The sequence below is a fragment of the Accipiter gentilis genome, chromosome 5 (genome assembly GCF_929443795.1).
Source record: "Accipiter gentilis chromosome 5, bAccGen1.1, whole genome shotgun sequence".
Taxonomy (NCBI): Eukaryota; Metazoa; Chordata; class Aves; order Accipitriformes; family Accipitridae; genus Astur; species Astur gentilis.
Genome location: NC_064884.1, coordinates 20,200,043 through 20,226,127, shown reverse-complemented (window position 1 = coordinate 20,226,127; position 26,085 = coordinate 20,200,043). Strand labels below are relative to the sequence as shown.

At 43.0% G+C, this 26,085-nt stretch overlaps 1 protein-coding gene across 1 annotated transcript; it reads left to right on the top strand.

The window, feature by feature from the left end:
- Positions 1-5,204: 5,204 nt before the first annotated feature.
- UGP2 (UDP-glucose pyrophosphorylase 2) lies at positions 5,205-25,908 on the top strand. The gene is made up of 10 exons (XM_049799748.1): positions 5,205-5,575; positions 11,232-11,359; positions 11,903-12,010; positions 18,780-18,965; positions 20,438-20,571; positions 21,237-21,534; positions 22,599-22,796; positions 22,983-23,225; positions 23,701-23,805; positions 24,799-25,908. Exons 1-10 carry the CDS (start codon positions 5,557-5,559, stop codon positions 24,904-24,906), a joined length of 1,527 nt encoding a protein of 508 aa, XP_049655705.1. The 5' UTR covers positions 5,205-5,556; the 3' UTR covers positions 24,907-25,908.
- Positions 25,909-26,085: the final 177 nt, after the last annotated feature.

The following is a 26,085-nucleotide window of genomic DNA, read 5'->3' as shown; positions in this document are numbered from 1 at the left end:
CAGCCTATCTGTGGACAAAATAACCGCCATTACCTTGTGACCCCAGAACAGCTCCAGCCATCCCCACCACCACCAAACTCCATAAAAAACAGGACACCCTGCCCTCACCGCCTCTGTTGAATTCCTGGTTTGCTACGTTACAAAAACACTATTCAGGAGTGCTGCAGCCCTGAGCGGGAGCGCCCGAAACCTCCAGATGGTCCCCACTGAAGTTATTAACAGGGTATTTTTAGGTGCGACCAGGCTTGTTTCTGATCCAGTGGCTTTCAGCTATTGCCCCAAAGGTGTGCTGTGTGTCCTTGCTTTAAACATGTAAAAGAAAGAGAGAAAGCCATAGAATTAAAAAAAAATAATATTATTTTAGTTTATTTTTAAAAAAAATTTAAAGGAAAAGCCTGCACAATGATTGGCTGAAGCACCTCAACAGTTTGCCTGGGATGCTCAGCCCCGCTTACAGGGGTCTCCCTGCCCATGCCCTGGTCGCACAGCCCTCGTTCAACTCCACCTGGTTCAATGCTGGAGCAGCCTTACGCTGCTGGCCATAGATTGTGGATTTTTATACCTTTTTAAACACTTGGCAAAGATTTCAGAAGAATGTAGTCACAAGTTTCTGCATCCCATGTTGGAGTCCTGGGGTCACAGACTGGTGCCCAAGAGGGATATTTTTTAAGTATGTGATTTGAAAGCTTTGATCTATTTGGGGCTATTAAATTTGTTAATGCAATGCTTTACATCCTCCCGGGCTTATGCCTGAGCACATATTGTTTTAACTCTGCTGCTCCCCAGCCAGCAGAGGCAGTTTGAAGGGAAAACTGGATTGGGACTGATGATGCTCGCTGATGAGCCTCTTCTCATTTACGAAATATTGCAAATGGGCGTTGGTCACAGGAAACCAGTCTCCAGAACAACCCAGGAATCCATCAGGCGGGTGTTTGCACTCACTGGACAAACAGGAGGCGGTGGAGCATGGGCGGAGCATGCCCCATGTGTCCCAGCCAAGGGGCCTGAGAGGGTGATTTTTACTTTTTCCCAGCCATTCACTGTCTCTTCCTGCCAAAAAAATGATTTTAAAAAATAATAAATTACTATATATAATTATGTATAGTCTATATATCGTATAGACTTATATATGTTACATATTTATTTATAGATGTACATTTATGTTATACATATGTTTGTATCACATCAAAATCTATAAAATATATGTAATATATATAATTATATAAAGTAATACATATTTATATGATACATATATATACATATATATACACATATATAATGTATATGGAATATATATGATTATATGGGGTTTTATATATATACACACACACATACATATCCAGGAATATTAAACAGTGCTTTTACGAAGTGCAAGACCCAGGGCAACAAAGCTGGGAGTAGACCATTTCAGAGGAAGGGCAGACCTATAAAATTAGGAAAAATACTAAATGCTGCAAACTTTACCCCTATTTTCTCAGTCTCGGGTGCACACCAGGCCCTGCCAGGGTGGCCAGGACTTTCTCCTGGCAGAGCCAAGCCCTCAGGCTGTTCCTCCTCTACCTTTATGCCACAAATTAGGCTCAAGCCCCTGCTCTGAAATGGCCCTGGGGGGGGGTCCTGGGAAGTAGGGCTTGGGCTTCATGGTGAAGGGGTCTCCCCCTGCCCTGCCTGACAGGGCTGGGGATGCTGCTTCACCTTGCAGGGAAAAAAAGAAACTTAGCTGGGACATCAGCTTTCAGCTTAACAGAGTAATGGCCATAAAGCATCTGCGCTACTATTTATATTATTTGGAGAAGAACAACAAAAAAGGGTTTTTTCTATTATTCCCTAGTCAGTAAATTAAAATGTTCATACCTTGGCTTTCCAAGCACCTCCTGGCCACATTTCCCTGGCATTTGCACTGTGTCTTTTGCCCCATAACACCCAGATTTCCATTATCTGCTGATCCTACTCAGAACAGGCGAGTCAGTTAATTGGCAGTAAATGAAGTGGCTGAAAAACAGACTATAGAGGGAAAATAAATGTCCTCAGTGGGAAACTTAATAGCGAGAGCTAAGGAAGAAATAAATGGAAGGGAGATGAAGGGATGATACTGGGTACCCAGAAGGGCTTTTTCACCTTCCCTTGCCAGCACCCGCTTGCGTGCCAGAAACAAGCCCATCCAAAAGGTGACTGTCCCAGCCAAAAACCACCTGTGCTGAGCCAAAAGCAGGATGAGGAGAAGGGCTGGAGTAAGGGGAGGACAGGACCAGCTCTTTTGGCAGCCTCTCGCATTGGTGTCGGCTTTTTGGTTGATGAAACCAAAGGAAATCACTATTACTGTATTTATTTTATTAATGAGGCATATTTACAAGGAATTTTATGTATGAGGCATAAAAACCAGGCGGCGGTTTGGGTTTGGTGCCTTTTTCTCCATTATTGCTTACTCTTATGTTCGCGATGCTGTCCAGCCCGATGTTCCTGGAAGACACTGAGCTCCCTGGGTGAGATGGTGACATCAGGCACGGAGGGAGCAAAAGCTCATTTTTTATTCGGGCCATTTTGACCTCCTGTTGTCGGCGTTTCTATGGCTACTTAATCCGAAATGTCGGCGCAGACAGACAGGCTGCTGGCACGTCACTCCCTGCCTATCACCAGTTGGTGTTTTTGGGAGCTGTGGCATCAGGAGGCTGTATGCATCAGCTTGCATACATCCTGCAAGGAAAACCTCTTTCTCTCATTTTAATCTAGCTCCTGGGTAATTAAGTTTTTTAAATTAAGGCCATGGATATGTGCAGTGCAGCCTCTCCTCTGACTATCCTTCAGCTGATGCTGAGGGAGTCGGAAGGAACTGCTGGGGGTGGATGGACAGACAGACCCTATCAGCCCCATCAGCTTCATTTCCTCAATCTACCTAGAAAAACACCGTCAGAGCTCTGGACACCCAGAGTTTTACCAAAATTTGCCAGTTTTGGATGGGTTGATTCTGGTTACCTCCATCCTAAGTGACGTGGTAACCTGATCCTCACCAATGGTCCCCAGCCTTGATTTTTCCCTTACTTCCATAAAACTCAGTGAAGAAGGGAGGGTTTTCTCCGGTACTGGTTCTACCACAGTGAGACAGGTCACTGAAATTAGTTTTACTGCAAGTGGATAAGAAGTTATCCCTGTTTATTACCCTGTGAGTTATGCCTGTAATTACTCTGTAAAAGGATGGCTGTAAAAAAATTGTTTTGGTACTATCTGGAGATCATCCAGCTTGCATGTTTGGCTTGCAGGTGTTGGATGCGGGATGGTAGCAGAGCTGAGCTGTAAGAATGGAGTGCCGTGTTTAAAGCAAAGCGTTTTAATTAACAGTGCGAGCACGGGGCTGCTCTTTCATTTAAGGTAACAGCAAACTCCCACCAATGTCTGGAGAGAAGGAGCAGGACTTTGCTGAAGTCCTGGAGTAAATCCAGGACTTTCCTGCTGGTGCATCCGGGACAGAAGAGGAGCATCTTCCCTGAAGCCCATCTGGCAGTACAAAGTGCAAAGGGACGCTCCCACATCAAGTGGATCCGGATATAAAATTCATGGAGCGCTTTAGGTCTTTGCATTTTTGGTTTTTAAAGCTGAGAAGCAGAAATGGGCAGATCCAGATGGGACCCCAAAATGAACTGACGGGCTTATCCTGGGGGTTGCCCATTTTTCCCCAGACTATGGGGAGCCTCAAGCACCTGGCTGAGCCTTGGTGCCTGCAGCCAGGAGGGATGAAGCCCACCCTGCCCATCCCACGCAAGGCTGCACCTCCCCCCATCCGTCTCTTGAACCCGGGGTTCGGCAGTACCCCACCAATTGTCGTGCCCCTCTCCTTGTGGCAGTGGGGCCCTGGTCTTGTTTGCACGTTCAACTCGGTGTGGATATAAGGGGCAGTTTGGGTATGTTTTGGTGTCCTTATTATTGGTGTAAAGAGCTGCACTGAATGATTCAATCACGTATTACGTACGTTTTTATATGCAAGCATAGATACATGTAAGCCCAAATAGAGCCGGTGGGAGGGAAGGATGGCCCCTGCCTCCCCAAAACACGGCAAAGCCGGGCGCACGGACCCTCGCAGCCACCGGCCACAACTGGGTGTCGACGCCTTGAAGGGGGAAGCCCAGCCACTGCCAGGAAGCATATTCAAGCAAAAATGGGGGAAATAGCAAGCAAAGAGGGAAGTTGCAGCTAGGGTTAGAAGCGATGCTTTGCCTTCCGCACCTCCTCGCTTGCTAAAGGCTGCGGGGCAGCCGGGCCGAAGGGCCTTCCAGCCGCGGGCGGAGGCACTTCGATCGCGATAAACCTGTAAATGCGCAATAAACGTGAAGACATCTCGCGCTGAGTTTTCTTTAACCTTGCCTTCAAGTCCACTAGTTCGAAGCTCCCACCCTCGAACCGCGGACGTCGCGACAGAACAGCAATCGCAAATGACTGCCAGGCGCCTCCCGCGGGGCCGCTGCGAACACCGGGGGCGGGAATCGCCCGTGCCCCGGCGCCCCACGCCCCCTCGCGCCCCCCCCGGTAGGGCGCTGGCCCGAAGGACCACGCCGCCGGCGCGGGGCCGCTCTGCGCGAGGAGCCGCGCCACCACCCCGTCCCTCCGCGCTCCCGCCCACGCGCGGCCCGGCGCACGCGCGGCCTTCCCGCCAGCGGCGCGGCGGGGCGGGGCGGGGAGCGGAGCCCGGTCGCCCGCCTGGTCCCCTCCCACTTCCGCCGCCGCGAGGGGCCCGCCGGGAAGGCGGCGGTGACCCCGCCCTCGCTGGGGGGGGGCGGGGGCGCGCGCTCGGCACGCGGGTGTCCGCGCCGCCGCCCCGCCCCTCCCCTCCCCTCCCCGCCCCTCGCCGCCCGCGGTGCCGGCAGCGACGAGGTGGGTACGGCGGGACCGCCGCCCCCCCCCCACCCCCCCAACCACCCCCCACATCTCTTCCGCGGGGCGCCGTGAGGGGCCGGCGGCGGCGGGGAGGAGGAGGAGGAGGAGGAGGAGGAGGAGGAGGCGGCGGCGGCGGCGGCGGCGGCGGCCCCGCCGCCGCCTGAGGGAGAGGCGGTGCCGCTCTCGGGCCTAACGGCCGCCCGGGGCACGCGGAGCGGGGGGCAGCCGTGGCGGCGCGGCCCGCCCCGGCCCGGCCTGTCCCGTCCGGGAGCGGGGAGGAGCCGTGCGGGAGCCCCGGGGAGGCGGGCGGCCCAGCCCGGCGGGGAGGGGAGAGGAGGGGAGGGTTGGGGGTGGCGAAACCCGGGGCGCGGCGGGTCCGCCTCTTTCATTGATGAAATTTAAATTCCTCGGGGTTTGCCTCCCGCCCGCCGGCCCGGGAGGGACTGCTCGGCTGAGGGGCCAGCGCGGCGGGCGGGCTGCTCCCAGCGGGACCGGGGCCGCCGTCTCTCCCGCCTCCCCGCAGCTGCTCGACCGCCGGTGGCGGCCAGCCTCCGCAGGGTCGCGGGGAGACAGCCTGCCTTCCCCCCTCCCCCCCGGCCCTTCCCTCCCCAGCCCTGGGGTAAAAAAAAAACCCAAACAATTCGGTCCATATTTATAAGAGCACAGTATTTCTTTTATTAAAGAGCGAAAATGTCGTCTTTTGCAAAAGGTAAGCTGGTGTGCTTTGTAGTTATTTTTCTTTGGCTCTTCAGCTTTGTATACATAGATCTCTGCTTTTTTTTTTTATTATTATTTTTTACTTTGTTCCTTCTCGCCTTTCCAGCACCCTGGTAGAGCACAGGCAGCGGTAGGTGTAGCAGCCCGATCGGCAGCCGAGTTGTGACGTGCAAAGGCTTCCTCAAAGTGTTATTCGTTATTTGGCAGTAGGGCCTCCACCGGTTCAGTTCGGTTCTGTTCTGCTTGGTTCGCTTACCTTGGTAGATGCGTGGCTCTCGTGTGGTACAGGTGCAAGGTGAAACCGGGCCGTTGTGGTGGCAGGGCTTCTCTCCACAGCTGATGCACAGGCAGGACCTGGAGTACACAGGGGGATCTTGCAAGCACAAATCTTCCCCGCTCCACTAAGCAGTCTGTTAAAGTTGGGGGAGGAAGAGCGTTGAGGTCGAATGTCTTCACTTTTTTTCAGAGGCTTGAGTGTATTTTGGCGTTTTCTGATCCCAATAGGCTCTGGTGCTCTCCTTTACTCTCTGCATGTGTGTACGTGGTCTGAGTTTCAGATTCCTTTATTGCAAAGCAGGGAACCAGCCCACAAGAGGTCATTTTGGGAAGAAAAATGACTTTGGTGCATTGCTGTGGCGGTTCTTTCCCTCCTTTCTGATATTCCTAATGACGTGTGCATGCTTTTTGTAATGAAATCCGTGCCTGTAGGTTTTCTTGATATAAATCCATGCAGGCCTATCAACAAACGTAATGCTGCTTGTAGAAAGAACATGAGTAGGTCTTTCACTATATGAACTTGGACGTTGCAGGCAGCCAAGGGCCTTCACAGGCTTTGGGAAGTAGCTGTCGCTTACCCAGTGGATGTCTAAGACTGTACACCACTTGCTGTGTAAATGCATCAACTGTCTGCAAATGTCCTGTGGCACCTGGGCAAAATGCAGAGAGCTGAACGGGGGGAAGTGTTACAGCCACATTTCTCAGCTGGCCACTGTGAAAGTTATCGGGATAAGCCCCTTCTTGCTGTGAAATACATTATGAAAATTCATTCTGAATTGTTCTTTTTAAATGGAATTGGCTTATCTTAGCCTACTGCTGAAGGTAGCCATCTTGGAGTGGCATTATTTATGAAACTGAAAGCCAGAGAAACCTATGTAAAGATCATAACCAACTTTTAAAATATTACCAAAGATTTGACAATCCGAAAAGCTTTTTAAAAAAAGTATCAGCCATTTAAGTACTCTTTTATCAGGCCAAAAGTACTAAAACACGTTGCCAATGTCAAGTGATATTTTTAGCATGAGGATCAGCTGCCCAGCTGTGTCTGACCGTAACATCTAAACTCGTGGTGTGCACAGCTGGCAAGAACTGCTTCCTAGGTTGCAGACTTCTGAGTTAGCTCAGGCTAATGTGCTCATCCGTTAAGGAGAGAGGGAGAGTGAGCGTACAGGTTTCACTTCACCTATGCTTCAGTCCAACATATGTTGACAAATTTTGCCTCTAGTAGTAGGAAAAGAAAAACGTTCGTAAAGGCTGAGTGGGTATGTTCAGTTCTAAAAATCAAACGAAGTAATATTTATTAGCGTTGCACATTATAGTGTGGGTATTTAATGAGATTTTTATCCTCGTCAGGGATAAAAATTGCCTTGAACTTTCAGCGGAGTTGGTGGAAGTTAAGGCATTCACTCTGTACCCTCAGCACAGAGTTCAAGGATAGAACATTTAAAGTTCAGCTGCGTGTTTTAACTTCCTGGCCACCCTTCTTGATTTTTGTGCAAGTAGTCTGGCTCCAAGGAGACCTAAATAATTTTCTGCCCTAGGTCTTTTCGTATACTTACTTAGATTGCAAAAGTATTTGCGATTCATAACCCTCAGCCCAAAAGATTCCCATTTTTTTCATGAGAAAGGGGACTTCTTCCTTGACTTGTGCCACAACTCTCTCCTGTGCTGGGTCCTTGTATACCGAGTACCAAGGCAGTGAAGTTCTCTGCTGAGTGCATTGATGAACAAAACTAACCAATCTTAACACTTTCTCCATTAAAATGCATAATAAGAGGAGGGACAGCAGAAAGGAAATACATGCAAACCCCTAAGTAGGGGGTCACCACTGTTCTGGTTTTGTGCAGTTTTCTGAGGACATCTGTCCTTTATTTTGTTTCTGATAGCATACGAAGACCTTTTTATTGGCTTGATCTGATTTATCATATTTTGGTTTTTCATATGTCAGTTATAAAGTTATGTATCATAAACCTGCAAATAGTCTGCCATATGCTGTAGTTCATGCTGTGAGGGCAGGGGGCAGGTTAGCAGTGAGAGCAGAGCACAAAAGCGAGCCAGAAATAACAGTGGGGGCAGGAGGGTTTGAGTGAAACTCTCCACGTGTCAGACACCACTGCAAACTTGATTAAGGGTTGTTGTTTCTCTACTACCTGAGGAAGCACTTTCCACTGAAGACATTAAAATAAGATATCCTGGGTGGTCATTTTTGCAAAGCCCAGTGTTTTTTGAAGCCTCAACTATTGAGTCATGCTCTTCGGTTCTGTGCTAATTTCCTGCGTGGGCTGGTCCCCCAAGAGTCTTCCACTACCTTATCCCACCCTTTTCTTCCTTCAGATGATGTTCAAGAATACTGGTCCCATAAAAGTGGGCTTAGGCTGAAATCTGAGGCGTTGGTTGTGAAATAGCTTGGAAGAGGCATTTCTTTTTAAAAATAATTTGGGAGTTTATGGCCACACGTACCCTTGGAAATCTTTTCCTGCAATTATTCGACACCCCTGCCTCCCATCAGATTTTTAGAGGCACAATAACTGCTTTTCGTCATAGCCTTAGGGAATTTGCCTGTGGGAAGTAACTGCTTTCAGATAGGCAGTTGCACTGGCCTTTCTACTTCCTTGTTGCTGCTAGGGTGAAAAGGGAAATCAACCTTCAGCCGGGCTATTAAATTTAACAGTAGCTCATGTTAAAGGACTGCAGTTGTCTTTCTGCTAGCAGTAGGCTGAGGTGCATAAATACCAGCTTCTTCCCAAAAACTGAGGGGCAGCAACACAGGAACAACTAGTACTGAGTTCGTTTGGAGCAGATGTACCGATGCTGCTGTCATGGTCTTGCTTTGGGGAGCCTTTACAGAGTGCCGATCCCCATCTGGTCCAAATCCTGGTGGATGTCTCTTAAGATAGATGCTTAAAAGCCTCTGCTTTGCAATGGCATGTTAAAAGCAGAAAAGCTTTGAGTTGCTATTTCTCTTGGCTGCATAGTTACAGTATTCAAATTCTTACTTATGCAGAATAGATACTTTTCCTGCACCAGGCAAACACATGTTTTTATGGACTCCAGCCATGTCCTTCCGCTGTCTTTCCCCAAAATAATAATAATAGTACTAATAGCACTAATAATGCTCTCCCCAAGCAACCGTGTCCTGGCATGTTGAATCTGAATGAGACTGAGTGGTTGCAGTAGTTGTTAAATAGTCAACATGAAGCCTGAATATTCTTTAGTGCCAATGAAGGATGCAGCCAACAGCACTGGTAGCTTTGGTGGTCTGGGTTTCAGTAAGAAATATCCCATCTAGCTGGCTGGTCTGCATGCTTGACACTTGGTGTTTGGAAAAAGCAATGGGCTTGCTTCACTTCTCTGTGAGGACGCTAGTGATCAAATGTGTTTGTTTTAGCATTTGCTCATCAAGTTGTGGAGAATTTATAGTATTATAAAAAACCCCAACAAACCGAACTAGGACATTATCACACATTTACTTTTATGATGCCTTTTTCTTTTGATTTGTTTGTGATGTTACTTAATCTCCAAATGCTTTTATCTGGTAGACACAAGTCTTTTGGCTAATATGAGTGAACAAGATTTTCCTACTTACATGGCAGCCTGGGAAAGTTGCTAGATGGGTCTGCCTTACTTGGGCCTCAATGCGTTTAACAGCATGAATGACAGTCTCTGTTGAATACTTGATATTTGCAGAGTTTCTTCTGAGGTCTGTTGCATCATATTGGGAAGCTCAGATGTTTTACAGGCTGGTGAACTGTGAGAAATGGCCACTGTTGGTGCTGTACTGAAGTCGTGTATTACAACATGTTGCAGGGAGCACTACAAACATCTGAAAGTATCTCCTAGCAGTTGTTTCTCTGGAAGTTTAAACAGTGTTTCAGTACTCATCAACCTAAAATATGTGAGTGAAAAGACAGCACTTGCAGCAGTTTGGAATGAAAAGTATTAAGCTGGTATAGACCTCATTTTTCTGTAGGAGGAAGTGCTTCCTAATGAAGAGCTGTCTGTGTTGTAACATATTTGACCTGCAAAGATATGCTTAACAGGCTTTCAACTATTACCTGTTTTTATTAATAAATGTAGCGTTTGATTAAAAAAAAGAACCTATTGTTCATTGTACTGTTCATCTTGAGCTGGCGTTTCCCCTCTGTTGCACTACACACAGTATGTGCACTGCAGCACTTGTCTCTTTTTTTTTTTTTTTTCCTCCCCTACCTGCAAAACAGTGCAGTCAGGAAAATGGCTTCTGTGGGCTTCAAAGCAAGGATTAGATACTGTCACTGAGTCTGAAGCTGTGGAATAATTTGCTTAAAAAATAAAAGAAAATCAAAATTGTATTAAAATGAACTGCCTCTGGCTTTCTTAGACATTCTCAATAGAATAGCCTTTTAATGCGTGTTCTAAATAAGTAAACTTTAAATGCAGGTTCCTCTTCTAACAATATTTTCTGGCAGTATTACTCTGTTCACTTGCAAAGTTTCCGCCTGTCCCTTTTTGCGCTAGTATTCAGGGTGTTTCTAAAATCCAGCTATATTTGGCAATACATCACTCTCTGTATTACAGAGAAGTGATTACTCAAGAGATTTGGCAGAAATTAAATTAACTGAGGTCTTTAGAGAACATACTCAGAATGTCTTTTGAGAACGCACTCGCTTCAAATGCTTTCTGTTGGAAAATAAAGTCAAATTATCTCCCGTTTCTTTCTGTGATGTGGACTTTATAGAACATTTGTGTATTTACTCTTTTTCACATTTATGGAGCTTATCCCTTTCAAAACCAAAACAAATGCTGAAGTGATAGACAGATGAATTTCCTAGGTTGCTTAGTAACTGAAGTGCATGCTGTAGTGTGAAAATACTCATACGATAAAGTAAGGGAATATTTACTGGAACAAGCTGAAGATGGTGTGAAAACGCACTGTATAAATAATTAAAGCATATGTTTTTATTTGCTTGTGTGAACAGAAGTATACCCTCGATCACAATGTTCTACCAAAAATAATTTTTTTTAGTGAAAAGCTTTTTCACACTTTTACTTGCTAAAGTGTTTTGATGCAGTAGGATGTAAATTCTTTGGCTCTCTAGCAAAAAAGTGTACTGCTGTGGATTTTTGGACACTTCTTGAGATGGATCATTGGTCTTTTGTGACTCTTTTGAGTTTTGAGAGAAGGGATGTTGTTCTGTGGCCCCAGTTTAAGGTCTGTTCTCCAAGTTACTAAGAACAAAACCTTTACGTTCTTGGAGTGCTAGCACAGTAATAAAATAAGACTAGATTATATGAGTTTATTAATTTTTAAAAGAAAATTGAAGGCTATTTGTAGTCTAAATAAGCTAGTTTTCTTCTTTTTCCTTTAACCTGTGTTTTTATTTTTATTTAAGATTTCAGCAAAGCAATGTCTCAAGCTGGCACTTCACAGTTTCAGGAAGTCATTCGACAAGAGCTGGAGTATTCAATGAAAGTAGAACTTGATAAGATACTTGCGACTGCACCTTCAAATGAGCTAGAGGTAAGGAGCATGATGTGGACGCAACTCAGAGAATAGAAACTAGATGCAGGAAATTGAGGCAAATGTTATACAGGGAGACAAATCACAGAATACCATGATCCTTATTTTTAGGACATGCTCTGACCCTGTGTGGAAGAGTAGCCTGGATACAATGTCAGTAGGAGACTTTCAGTTCCATATAAACAGGGTGACAGAGTTGTTATTAAGTGTTTAATCATCTTTAGTTATTAAAGGTTCTATGTAATCTTTAATGGATTACAGAAAGGGAGGGTAAAGCTGTTATCCTAAAGATTGGGCCAAATTCTAATGGTTTTGACTAAAGACTTGTCTTTAAGGTATCCAAGTTGGTTTTGTACCTTGAGTTTTAGTGGAAATGAGCTTTTGGTACCTTTTAGAATTTTACATAAACTTTAGCATGTCTACTTAAGTGCTGATAAAATTACTCTTGTGAATAGATTGTACATCACGTTTGTAGAACCGCATCCATGATTGAATAGGTATGCATTAAATACCAGAATTAACTAATGCATTTCTTCTTTGTAGCACACTAAAAAGGATCTGGAAGGATTTAAGAAGCTATTTCATAGATTCCTACAAGAAAAGGGACCATCTGTGGACTGGGGGAAGATTCAAAGACCTCCAGAAGATTCTGTAAGTTCCAATGAAGTGACAGTCTGTAAGGAACATAAAACTGATAATTGCTACTTGTAGCAAATAATAGGCTGCCCAGGGAAGTGGTTGAGTCACCATCCCTGGAGGTATTAAAAAAGCACATAGACAGGGTACTCCATAACATGGTTTAGTGGTCGTGGATGATGGTTGGACTTGATGATCTCAAAGGTCTTTTCCAACCTAAATGATTCTATGTATTCGCTCCTAGAATGGATATATCTGCCATGGTTCTGTAAAATCACATAGGACAACACTTTGGGTTCTAATTGAAAAATAATTACTTATTGACATATGTTGAATGTGTTCCTGAACATCAGGTCCTGCTTAACGTATGTGTCAAGTTTGTTGGTGTTATTTTGTTAGCTATTTTTTGAGCAGGGGAACAAAATGGGACAGATGCTATCTTACCATTTGGTACCTTCTCTGGAGTAAATGGTAACTTGTGTTAGAGGGGAAGTAGGTAAGACCCTTGTTGTTCCCATTTCCCTCCTGCCCGTGAAAGAAGGTTGCACATCTTGGATGAGACTGTTTCCAGCAATCCATTCTGCTAAATAATTTGAAAGGACATATGGTAAGTGGGCTGGGTTATATAGCTCGTTTAGCAACTTCTGTAATCTACAGCAGCTCAGTAAAAGCAACTCTGAAGTAGAAGCGAATCTGAAACAAGTAGTTGACTGTGGGGTTTTTTCGAGTGTAATTTTCTAATGTCATCTAGGTTGTTATAACCTGCCACTTGAGCTGCTGCTGAAAAAGCACTAAATATTTTTTTCAGCACTGTTTAGTACTGAAATAAATACTTCCTATTAAACCTAATCTCATTGTATTGATTCATCTGTGGCCTTAGGCTGTCTTTTGACTCTTGCGTAACTAACGGTGTAGTTGTACTACAAATTCTTGCTTTTCCCAGTGTAGTGATCTTGGTCTATTGCAGGACTTCTGTGTCCTTACACATTTGTGGTTTCTCTTAGCCTCTCTGTGGTGATTCAATCGAGGCTCTGTTTCTAACTGAAAGGCAGGCTGTCCAGTTACTTCCAGAACAGACGCAGTGCTGCTCTCTAAAGCGTTGAAGAATGATGCTGTTTTAGAGCAAGTATAGGGTTTTTCCAAGGTTGAGTGTTTTCTTTTAACATCAAAAACATGTGAAATCTCTCTCTGTCTTCTGTACTGTAACACTGAATGCAATGTTGCTTTGGGGAGAAAAATCTACCTTCAATAAAGAGGCCAAGGTGAGAAGTTGGAGTTCTGGATAACATGACTTACAAGGAAGGCTGAAGAAAAGGGGGTTGCTTTTAGTCTAGAGGGGCTGAGACTCTGGGGAGTGATAATTCTTTTAAATATGTAAAAAGGTAGTTACAACAATGAAAGGAATGAACTGTTCTCTGTGTCAAGATAAGGCCTGGGATTAAATTACAGCAATTTGATGCGAGTGAATGGGCTGCTTCATGGAGAGGGAGAGCTATTGTCTATTTTTAAAGTTTTGCACATCTTCAGTGGAAAAACTTTCAAGTTCTGTAAAGGACTGAAAATTACCAGGTGGGAAGTTGGGAGGAAATGTCAAACAGGAGGGTTATGATAAGACACTGAAATAGACTGATGGGAGATTCCCAGGCAGGGCAAGCTGTTAAAGAGCTTGGGCAAAGGTCTAACTCAGGGTCACAGAGGGCTGAAAGGAGGGCACAATTAGAAAGAGTATCTCTCTTCTTCCTTGTGGCCTGTACTGTCTCGTTCTTAAATGTGTCCCTTAGCTATGTAGCAACTTTTGACAAGAGGGAGAGAAAGGTAAGAATCCTGTAAAATCAGGTCACTTTGGGTCAGCTGAGATGCATGCATGATCTTAAATGAAATTTTGCTTCCTAGCATGTACTCCAAATCAAATAATCATACTTGGTAAATGTCACAGAAGAAAGCTAGGGAAAAATACCCATAAACAAACTTCCTTCCATGCCTTCTTCACTTCATAATAAATGTCTCTTTCTTTAGGATTTACTAGATGATTCTTAGACTTCCTGATCTGACAGGAGGTGGGTTGAGTGCTCTCAAAAACTGAAAGCAAACTTAACATTGTTGAGAATTTTTCTTTCTTTTCTTTTATTGCTGATCATGAGTTCCATGTCCCCACCCTCCTCAAACCCTGCTTGTAGTTACCCTGACTCCACCACCTTTTTAATATGTCAGTCATGTAGGGGACATACCATGGAAAGAGAAATGTGTCTTATGTTAAACCCTTTTAAAGTGACCTGTAGTGTAACTTCTCCCAAATAATTCTTTGCTGAGGGGTATGACTTGTGGAATTATTAGATAAAAGTTGATTTTTTAAAGACCAGAATTACAGAAGTATTAGTCTAGCTAGTATAGGTAAGAACAGTATGAGCTTTTAGAAGGGGTAAAGAGTGACAATTTTAGAAGGGCTTCAGAATAAAGACTGCACTACTGCGTTCTTTGGGACAAATATCCATCTGTGAATATATGCAGATTTTCTCTGAGTGCTTCTGTTCAGTTCCAGTTGAGTTTTCTTTTCCTAGTTATAAAACCACACAGTGTACTCTCCTCCTGGTCTTGTTAGAACAACACAGAGGTTGGCACGCACAAGACTCATTGGGAAAGTTGGTTAGTTGGTTGCAAGTGATTTATAATTGCCTGTACGGACGACCTTGTTTTATGAGGTGGTGGTGATGGTGGTGGGCTGCTTGGCTGCTTTTGAGAATCTTGCACTACAAGTAACATGGCCTAGAAAGCAACAACTTATTCTCCCCAGTGTGAATTTATTTGCCTGTGATTGTTTTGGAGAATTGGTTTGGTGCTTGATTGGCCCAAAGCACTGAGAATTTTGGCAAGTGTAATCTTCAGCTGATACCTAGTAGAGCTCTAAGTATCTGTTTAGGTATAGATGTACATGTTTGTGTATATCTATAAAAAAAATAAAAGCACCCCAAAAATGTGCCAAAATGTGGGGTGGTTGGAGTTTTTTTGTTTGTTAATTTTTAACAGCTTTAAAAAGTTCATGAATAGTTTATTGCATTTATAGGCTTCGCCTTTTAATTTTCTGTTTTATGTAAGCTACTTCTTTCAGTTTAGGTCGCAAAGGTGTTTCAGGCTTTTGCCCAATGCCATGGGACTGTACTATGTAGGAGTGGAATTTCTGATCAGTCTTCCATGGGTCGTCTAATGTGTTATCTGTTGGCTTGTTCTTTGAATGTAGCTTTCTGTTCTTTCCTGAATCATCTACTGACAAGTAAAGGCTCCTGTCAGTAAATTGAAACAGAAATGATTGTCTTGTAATGTTCCTCTGTTTTTCTCTGCAATGGGAGATTTCATCCCTGACTTCCATGTTTTCAGTGTAACAAGTAATAACAATGGGTAAGCAACTTGTAAGCTCCAGATGACAATAACAGAAGATTGAACCCATTTCACTCTATATTGGTAAACCTTTGACTTGTTTTTTCCTTCCAGATGCTTTGCTTTCATATGTCCAAAGGCTTACAGTGATAGCTAGCATAGTTAGGACCCAGTCTTCAGAGAAGAAAGTATACTTAGAGTGCCAGTTAACGAGGAGGGGAGGTAAAGAATGTGGACATGGCAACTGCAGTTTAATCTTGTTGATATAGATTGTAGCGATCTGTTTGTTTGAATTGGAAGCAATACCAAAGTCCTGCTGGGAGGCCTCTGAGAGAACTGCCGTGATCGAGCTAACTGCAGAATAGCAATGCAAAACCTATTTTTGGATGTAAAGAGAGCATCCAAAGCAATGCGAGTGTGAAAAGAGCTTGTCTATTAGGGTTTTTGTGTGGGTTTTTTTCCCCCAGTGGTCAGATTCTTGTCTGCAGCTCAGGTTGTCATCTTAATGAACTATATCATGAAGGAAAAGAAAGAATGTCATGCTCTTACTAAAAAGAAAAACATCTTTCTTATCTTCAACTCTGGAAACAAGTTTTAAAGGTTCACTTGCTGCTGTTTCTAAAACTGTCCCTTGGTGCTGAGTAAATGTTTCCTTGTTGTTCTGTAAGTACCTATTGACTAATATGGGTGTATTCCTTTCCAGCCTACCCACGATGACAGCCCTGATGTTCATTTTGTCTGTCTCTGACAAATTCTTGCAAACCTCCTTGCAGTAGGAGTATGCTTCTGAAAGCTGTTAGTCAAACTCCCAATGTTGCCTCATGCAAACTTATGAAAATCACTTCTGTGACATTGTCTGCAAAGAAGCTAGATATGTCATCTTAGAACAATGTCAAACCACAGTTTTTAGACGTCTCAGATGAGTAACACTGTAGTCATACATCTGTAAGCCATGTCACTCCTGCCCATTTTTGTTCCTGAAGTATTTCCCCATCAGCAGTTACTTGTCAAGTCCACTGTTCCAAATCCTTAGAGCAAGAATTGATTTTTATTACTGTGGAACACTTCTTACACTTGTGTATATGCTCATAGGTGATGAGGTAGTTCTGCATATTAGTGCCTACAGATGACTGGAACTGCTAGATGATAGCACTGGCATCCAGCAGTCCTGATGCTGCAATGATCCTGCTTGAATTTGAGTTCTTGACGTTTGTTATTCTCTGAATTAAAGACCCTTCAAAATCCAGGGCTTCATTGCCAAGTTGTCATTTCCAATGCCTGTGCCAGAAGAAACTGAAATATTTAGTGAGGATGAGTTATAAATTTTGTGTTGTAGCTGATGCAACATCCAATGAACTAAGTCCTTGATGGAGGGCCTGGATCGAACTGTTAACTTCATCAGGATTTTACTCTGAGCTTTCTGCATAAGCTAGTTTCAGGCATGGTAGTGAAGATATGAAAGGGTAGTTGGCACTTCAGCAAAAGCAAGTGATTTTGAGGCAGTGTGGCCCTGAACTGAGGGGCAGACTTTCTTCTTTTCGGAGAACTATATTGTGAGTGATGCAAGAAGAACGTAGTAAGACTTGAAAGTTGAAATAATTTTTTTGGCTGTTTAGATGGCATCTGAACATCGTGGGTGTGACTCGCGTCTCACCCAGCTAAAGCTCAAACCTAAATGTTTTAAATCCATTTGCAGTCTAATGGAGTGGTATTGACCTTAGAGTGGATGGGAGGTAGTAAATGTCGGAGTGTAAATCTCTGTAGATCCTGCTGGTAGTGAAGCCTCATTAAGCTTCCTGATATACCTTCAGTATGTTAAAATCAGTGTTTATCATCTCTTTGTTAATGAGAAGAGTGGTGTTTTTTCAAGGCGTCTACCCAGCCTGAACACAATCTCTGTTGTTGACAAAACACAGCAAGATTCTGCTTTTTGCACACTTCTGTTCCTGAAAAGTTGTAGGAACTTTGGAAAGAAGTTCCCATATCTGTCCTCTGTGAAATGGCAGTGATTGTGTTACTGCTTGCTGCCTGAGCCATGATAACTCCACGATCTTATCTTTAAATATATACCATAAGCTTTCCAGATCCTGCGTAAGGCAGAATTTCCCTAATGTGAGGGATCTGCTCTAATCTGCTGCCTGTGGTGTACTAGAATGCTGGAATTGTGCAAACTCTCCTCTCTACGCCTGCACATCTGAGTAAGAAATATGACTCTTGTTCCAGTGCAATGTGAATTTCCATTTGAACCCCAGCCTGACTTGCCCAAAGCAAACACTGTTCCAAAAACTACTCTGTATGTATTTGGTTTTGGAAATCAGCTGTGGATCTTACACACCCCTTACAGAACTACAATAATTTTCTTGCTGCTAGAATACACATAGCACTGAGACACCAAGGCTTTTCTTCAAAAGAAAATCTCTAGAAGGGCAGGCTAAAGAATAATTGTATTGATTTTGCTCTAAGAGTTTTGGCACGATACCTATCATTGCATTGTTGCCTTTGGGTTTTTTTTTTTACTTGGGTGCTTTGGATTAGGGGATGAGCAATGCCTAATGCAAGGCACACTTTCATTACAAGCGTGATTTTGCTCTCCATCACTAGCCCCAAACATGGCCTATACTCTGTTTTTAAACTTGTAGAATATAGCTGTCAGCAAGTTAGAAGACTTTCTGCAAGGTTTAATGTGAGCTGGATGAACACATCCTGAAAATAGCAGTATAAGAACTAGGAGCTTTCTTCCACTTTGTAGCATGCTATTGGGAGAGATGAATTATTATATTGGACTAGTAGTTGGAATAAAAATTGGTTTAGACTGAGTCAAAGAACAAACCTTTTGCCAGGAATGTTGCCTCTGACAACCTCAGAGCAAAGTATCAAAAAAAAAAAATAAATCTGCTGTGAGTTTAAGCTGCCCAGGGAAGAGAATTTTTGTCCTGCATGCAGGGCCTGTGTTCTTAAATTGTGGCCTGACTGAAGGGGGTCATCTTACTGGGGAATTGAGTTAGATGGCTCACAAGGAGACACCCTTTCCTTCTGCAGGACAAGAGGAGGGTTGTGGTAAGTGGTACAACTGGCCTGACTTCTTCCTTACCCCTCTTCACCATCGAGTCAGTTCACCCTACCTGGAAGAGTAGACAGGAACATCTTTTCACCTGTATGAAGCTGATTGTGACTGGTGTCACAAAGTCTATAGAAGTTCTCAAGAAAAGAGGTTATTGTAGTAACTAATTGGGTTATTTGTATTGTAACAAATCAGATAATTGTAGACTCATTTTGCAAATGTTCTTTAGTGTTGTAAATCATATAAATAAATAATGGGTATTATTGCTGAATTTTAAGTTTTGAAGGTTTTTAGGAGAAAGAAATTTCCTTCTAGATATCTGACTGCTGGTTTTTATGTTTGTTTTTACAGATCCAGCCTTATGAGAAGATAAAGGCCAGAGGACTGCCTGATAACATTGCTTCTGTCTTGAACAAGCTGGTGGTTGTGAAACTAAATGGTGGCTTGGGCACAAGTATGGGTTGTAAAGGCCCCAAAAGTCTTATCGGGGTGCGGAATGAGAACACCTTCTTGGATCTGACAGTTCAGCAGATTGAGGTAACTTTTGGTGGGTTTTTCTTTCTACATTGGAGGAAGCAAGACACACTGAGCTTCTCCTGTAGGGCCCTTTAACAGAGATCACGGTGGAGGCTTGCCAAAAGGAAGAGGAGAGGGAAATGAGTTCTGGTCACGGTGCTAGTGGTGAAGTGGAGAATTGTTTTGGAAAGAATAGACATGAAAGGGACAGTGCAGTCGGCAATTGAACTCTGTCCACTCCACACGTTAGCACACATGTAACTCAGCCTGTGCACACCAACCCAGACAGTGGTGACTGTGTCCTGAAACACAAGCAATCGAATTGTAGAGCTGACCTGGCATGGCTAACTCCTGGGCTTGTTTCTGACTCCTCCAGGTGCAAGCTTAAGTTTAGCTTTTTAAAAGTTTTTTTTATGTGCATTAGAACAAAGCTCTTCGCAGCAGCTCCAAGTTCCTTGTTGAATTAAAACTCTCATGCTGAAAGTGATTGCTGGCATTTTCCTCTGAAGAAAGAAAAGTAAAATAAAATAACAGCTGGTGGTGCTGAGAGAGGACATTTTAACTTATGTTTTTATGTTTTTTTATTCTCTTTTAATGCAGAATATTCCTCTTACAGCAGATAATTAAGATGGTCATTAGAGTAGGAAATTGGGTGTGCCTGTTCCATAGTTTCTGGAGCTCCAACAATTTTTGCCTCAGTGTGGTGTTTGTTTGGAGTGACTCTCCCATGTGTATTAGTTCTATAGCAGACTTAAATTTATATCCAACTAATGCAGTCCTAATCCTTCAGTGTTGTGGGCGCTTTCTCAAAAGGGTCATTGTGGAAGTCTCGGACTCCACCAGAGGGTAATGATCCTAAACACTCCCCAGCAGATGAGGGTGATCTGATACACAAAGCCTAAAACTCACTGAAGTATCTTTTTTTTTCTGCACACTCTATTTTTGGTGGAACACTGTAATGTTTTCTGATTTTTCTTTGCTGTGCTGTGCACATGGAAATGCTCTTGTGTATTTCAGCTCCATTCTATAGATTCCCAAACAATTAACATGGTGATATTTCATTCATTATGTACTCTTGATACTATTGTCCATCTTGTAGCCTGCCAAGAAGGCTCAAAAGTGCTTACTGTGCAGAGAAGTCCTGACAGACTTTAATAATTTGAGGGAAAACATGCCTTTTGTAATCAATAGTAGCCTGAAATTTAAAATAATCATTTTGTGGTTTCGTGCTTTTCAAATTTTAAATCTTGATGCAGATTTAAAAACAAAGATTGATTGTATCTTAATGCGGGCCTTATCTTTACTACTTACAAGGATTTGTTTTCCTTTACCTTATTTATTATTCTTTCTGTCAGCATAAGCACATCTCTCTCTTATCTCATGCATTTATTATTTCCAGTCTGTTTTATCTAATATCTTTCTCCCAAAATCTTAGGTGTCAGGAGTTAAAGCTAATAATACATGCTGAATTTACCATTTCTTTCCAATCTCAGCATTTAAACAAATCCTACAACACTGATGTTCCTCTTGTTCTCATGAATTCCTTCAACACTGATGATGACACAAAGAAAATCTTGCAGAAATACAGTCACAGCCGTGTGAAGATATATACTTTTAATCAAAGCAGGTATCAAAAAACTTCCCTACTTGGGGTGAAAGGAAAAACTAGCTTGCATTTCTCCATACTCCAAATGGTGTGGGTTTTTAGTTTGAGATGTTGAGTTAGCAATAGTGTCTTCTGTACCCATGTTCAGTCTCTATTTTGGGCCTCTTTGAAAGACTGAAACATCAGGGTGTTAAGCAGAGCCAAAGACAATGTATTAAAATTAGGGAGGGGGGTGTGGGACACAGTTTCTAAGAAATGTGTGAATAATGGTTTACTGGATGCTGGTCACTTGATTCCTGAATTTGCTTTCAGGGTACCTGGGCTCTGGAGGGAGAGAGAACATGGCTTCCTTATCAAGAACAAACTCTAATCTATAGTGGCTGATGATGTCAGAGGTGTGCCTAGCATGCTCTGAACCTGCATGCCAGAGGGAAACTGTTCAACAGCACAGTCTGAGAACTGTGGCTTTAGATCCTTGAATGAGAGATTGTGTGCTCTAGCTTCTTAGTGATAGCTCAGTATTTGGATGGGTCTTTCAATTCAGAGTACTTATACTAACCTAGAAAGCACACCTTCAAAAGCTGTATGAAAAAGCCCAGGTAGTTGCACCTTTACTGTTGTACTTTTGTTTTTCTTTATGCTAGTCTGATATTGGTGAGAACTCAACAAAACCCACTGTCTTCCAGGTATCCTAGAATTAACAAGGAAACTCTGCTGCCAATAGCCAAGGATGTATCTTACTCAGGAGAGAATACAGAGTGCTGGTATCCCCCAGGCCACGGAGATATATACGCCAGTTTCTATAACTCTGGTCTGCTGGATAACCTTATTGGAGAGGGGAAGGAATATATTTTTGTATCCAATATAGATAACTTGGGTGCCACTGTGGACCTTTACATTCTTAATCATCTTATGAACCCACCCAATGGAAAACGTTGTGAATTTGTCATGGAAGTCACAAACAAAACGAGGGCAGATGTGAAGGTAAAGGGAAATAGTTATGCAAGTCTGTCTGAATGCCTGGCATGTTGGTGAAGATCTCAGTGTCTTCTCTCTGAGTATGCATGAACTCAGACATACATTAAATCTTCTTATAGCTATTTTAGGCACCATTTAATACATCAGCTGTGATCTAATTTGAGATGCACAAAATCAGCAAGTTTATGAAGTTCTAATTCATGAAACAAATTGGATCTAGGTTCTGGGCAACAGCAGACAAGGACAGCCTGGAGTTGACTGATTGCTGAAAACACAAGTGATTTCTGCAGGGGGCAGGTCACAACCTCCATACCTTCTTCAAACTGTCATTTACACAGGGGAAAAGTTTCGGGATGGTTAAAGTAGAGCTCTGAGGGGTGGGATACAGCAGTTGTATCTCTATTAACTGAAAACTGCCTAAGCTACTTACCCGGCTGTCAAGGTGTGCATTGCACAACTCAGCTTGGGGTGGCTGCCAGTCTGCTCCTGCCCTAGCTGCTTGACTTCGTACAAAGTCCAGGTTTAACAACTTGTCAGATGTTTATGGCACGTATCAAATACTTCTAGCATGCAGTAATTTGTCCTGTCCTTTGCCTCTATTCTTTTAAATGTGAGGATGGGGAGGAAACGTGATGTTTTCTGTACTCATTAGATATTAAGAAAGCTCTGACTTAGTTCTATAAAACCAGAAATGTGCTGTAAGAATTCAGTTGTTTCTCCAGTAAGTGCCACAAATACAGAACTATTAGATTTAATTTAGATTTTGCTCTGTAATCTGGCAAAGTACTGCTGAAGATGATTCTTGCCAATGGCAGCACTTGCAAAAGATTCTCAACAACTTTCACTAAAAGAATTAACTGTCTTGGAGTGCTGAAACATGATCGTTTGACAGTTCTGACTGTACTTTAAACACTCTATTTTTAGTAACCTGGTAGCTGAACACAAGCAACATGTTTTCACTGAGGTTCAACTTTAAATGCCAACAAAGCAGTGCATCTGTTTGGGGTGAGGGGGGCGTTTCTGTGGCATCTCGTGAACAGGACTTAAAACTTTTTCTTTGACCCTTGCAGGGTGGCACGCTTACGCAATATGAAAACAAGCTGAGGCTGGTGGAAATAGCTCAGGTCCCAAAAGCACACGTGGATGAATTCAAGTCTGTGTCAAAATTCAAAATATTCAATACCAACAATCTGTGGATTGCTCTGTCTGCAATTAAAAGGCTGCAAGAGAAGAATGCTATTGACATGGAGATCATTGTTAACCCAAAGGTAATCAGCTAGGAAGAGTTTAGAGGAAACAACTCAAAAGAACTGTTAGTTTCTAGGTAACGGAACAGGGACTGCTGCCTTCAAAAAGGAGCTGGTCTGCTGGTAACTGCAGAGCTGACTTAGGCTCATCTCTAGTTCTGAGTGCTGTTACCTGCTGGTTGTGTTTACATGAGTTTTCTTTTCCAGACTCTGGATGGAGGCTTGAATGTTATCCAGTTGGAGACTGCAGTTGGTGCTGCTATTAAGAGTTTTGAGAACTCTCTGGGGATAAACGTACCTCGTAGTCGTTTTCTGCCTGTTAAGACCACGTCAGATCTCTTGCTTGTGATGTCTAATTTGTATAGCCTTAATGCTGGATCTCTAACGATGAGCGAGAAGCGTGAATTTCCAACAGTGCCTCTTGTCAAACTGGGAAGTTCTTTCACAAAGGTAAACTCCTATAACTATACTTTGTTTTTATCTCTGAATAAAAATACAGTCCGTAGCAATAAATAAGTTAAAAGTGAGGTTTACTTCATCTACCTCTGCCCTTCTGGTATTCCCTTTTGCTCTTTGTAAAGAACTGTTAGGCTGTTAGAATACAAGCTACATACTTAACACGCATGCATAATGTCATAACTGCTGTTGGGTGCTCCTTTACCCCATCAGCTGAGGAAACAGAAGGTGAATTGGGTTGTGTGCTCTTTAGAGCTCGCACAACTTTGGTGGGATACTGCCCTTACTGTTTCTCATAGTTATCACTGACAGAAATGACAATACCGTGTTGCTTTCAAAGTAGCAACTTTTACATGAAGTCTGATGTAGATTCTAGAAAGGTCCCTTAAAGGAGTTTCCAAGAAGCTCCCACACGTCTTAATCCACAGCTGGATTTAAAACTGTCTCTATTCTTTTCTCTCTCCAAAAGGTTCAAGATTACCTGCGGCGGTTTGAAAGTATTCCAGATATGCTGGAGCTGGATCATCTCACGGTTTCAGGTGATGTTACATTTGGGAAGAATGTTTCATTAAAGGTGAGTGTGTAATTGGGATGCTCCTGCAATAAACGTGACTGATCTCTGCTCCTTGGTAATTGATCCTGCCTAAGTCAGTGCCTTTTTATGCACAGTCCATGGAAGCACTCCTAGGAATTAAGTAACTGGCCGAGGGACTGCAGAGGCCAAGACTGAACAGTGACCCTTATGGAGTGCAAGGTGTTACTGATATAGCTGCTTCTCTGTATAGTCCCCGGGAGAGCGGAGATTTATCCACAAACCTTGAAAACACCACAGACTGCATGAATCTGTGTTCAAAATGATGCTTACATCTTTGTCCTTCAGCTTTACAAGGCACGTACCACCTCACCTCCCAGGCTGGCTTTACAGCCACAGGCCCCTTCTCATCAATTTGGTGTTCTTGATTTATTGGTAAACATTGAAGCTGAGCAAGTTATTTTCTCTCTCAAATTCTTCTTTAGAATCTGGCCAATCCCAGCAGAACATTGTCATGGTCCTGTAAGTCTAGGGCAGTTTAGCTGCTGATGCAGATTGGTGCAAGGTGGGGCTGCAACAACCAGCACTTGACCCCGCCTAGGCTATTATCGGACTGCACACTCACATGTGTATGTGTGCCCAGCTCTTTCTGTGTATTTGCCTTACAGCTGTAATGGTGAGCTGTGCCACGACATACTGATGTGGGTAACATTTTTCCACCTAAAAGCAAGCAGAAGTGGTAAGAGCACTTACAGCAAGTATGTATCTTCAAAGAAGGCATCAGCTGCGCTTGTAAGCTGATAGTATCTAGTATGCTGGTAATTACAGTGTTTCCAATATTGCTTGTTGAAAACCTTTGTTGTGGGGGGCGCAGAAAGAAGTCTGTGCAGAAACAATACCACTAAATGCATCCAGGATCTGGCTGCATTACAGCTGATGCCTAACTGGTCCTCCAGCTAACACTACTCTTGCTCATTCCAAGACAAGAGTTAATACAAAGTTTCTAATCGCTTGTTTTCTCTTCTGTAAATCCAGGGAACAGTTATCATCATTGCAAATCACGGCGACAGAATTGACATCCCAGCTGGAGCCCTACTAGAGAACAAAATTGTATCTGGCAATCTTCGGATCCTGGACCACTGAGTCAGGGAAAGGGCATGGCCGGTTCTGTAGACTGCTGTGCTAAACTAGCCTCGTACTGGAAGAACCTTTTAAGCATTAGAAATATAAGTACACAGAGGGCCTATGCTTTGTCATCTTCACCGTACCCTGCAGTATTTAAAATTAATTTCTCTTGCTTATCTTTTTAAGCAGAAACATAGCGCAATGGATGTGCGTAAGTAATGCTTCAGTCCTTAAAGAGATTCTGTAACTCAGTTAATATAACCTTGAAGTGCAATACTGTTTGTCTTGCGGTAAGATGGACAGATCTTCTTTGATAAGAAGTTAAGAGGCTTGCCTCTAACATTTAGTAGTTTTGAATTGCTTATAACTGCAGAAATAAAGCTGTGAAGCAATACCTGTGGGACAACATGGTTAGCTACTCATGTGACTTTTTATGAAGTATAAGTAAGTGCAGGCACAGTTGAAAAACCAAAAGTTTCACTACTGCTGAATGGGCTGTTAAAAACCCTGTATTTCATGTGCTCACAACTCTCCCCACCTATAGCCCTCTTTACTCCCACAAACTACAAGTGGGATGTCCTATCCCAATTGTATGTCAAATACTGGGGTAAGGCTGTCAATACCTCCATTTCTGTATTGTGAGTGGGAATTGTTGGTGTTCCAAACTTACTCAAAGAATCTAATACTTGAGAAAAATGCCTCAGTATCCACATGTGGTGTTTGCTCTTTCACATCCCATTTAAAACTGGATTTCCTGTTATTATCTTAAATCCCTGAGCTGCCCTCTTTTTTTCAATAAATGGATCATGTTGACTACACCCATGTTCATATTGTCACAGCCATGTATGTTAATTTATCTTCTCTTGAGTAATTTCTAAATTTGTACAGGAATTGAAATCCCTGTCCTGATCACTATTGATTTCTTAATGTTTCTCTTGTATTTACATGCAGACAACTTTATTTTGTAAGCTTAGTATAACACTGGTATGTATCATTAAAGAAGTTGGTCTTTAAAAACAACTGTGATTTTATAGCTTTATTTTGACTATCAATTAATGACATCTGTTATGCTAACAGATAAGCATGCCTGTCTGAAGAAACCATTGGCACACACACACACTGTGTAGACCATTTCATTGTACATAATTGTCACAGGGTTAGGCACTCAGACTATGGTTAGGTAGAGAGGTGTGAGGT

What these genes read in the sequence shown, in the direction of transcription:
- UGP2 (XM_049799748.1), top strand. An exon ending in CACCTTCAAATGAGCTAGAG is followed by an intron (nt 11,360 to 11,902) that starts GTAAGGAGCATG and finishes TCTTCTTTGTAG; the next exon opens with CACACTAAAAAGGATCTGGA. An exon ending in AAAGACCTCCAGAAGATTCT is followed by an intron (nt 12,011 to 18,779) that starts GTAAGTTCCAAT and finishes TTGTTTTTACAG; the next exon opens with ATCCAGCCTTATGAGAAGAT.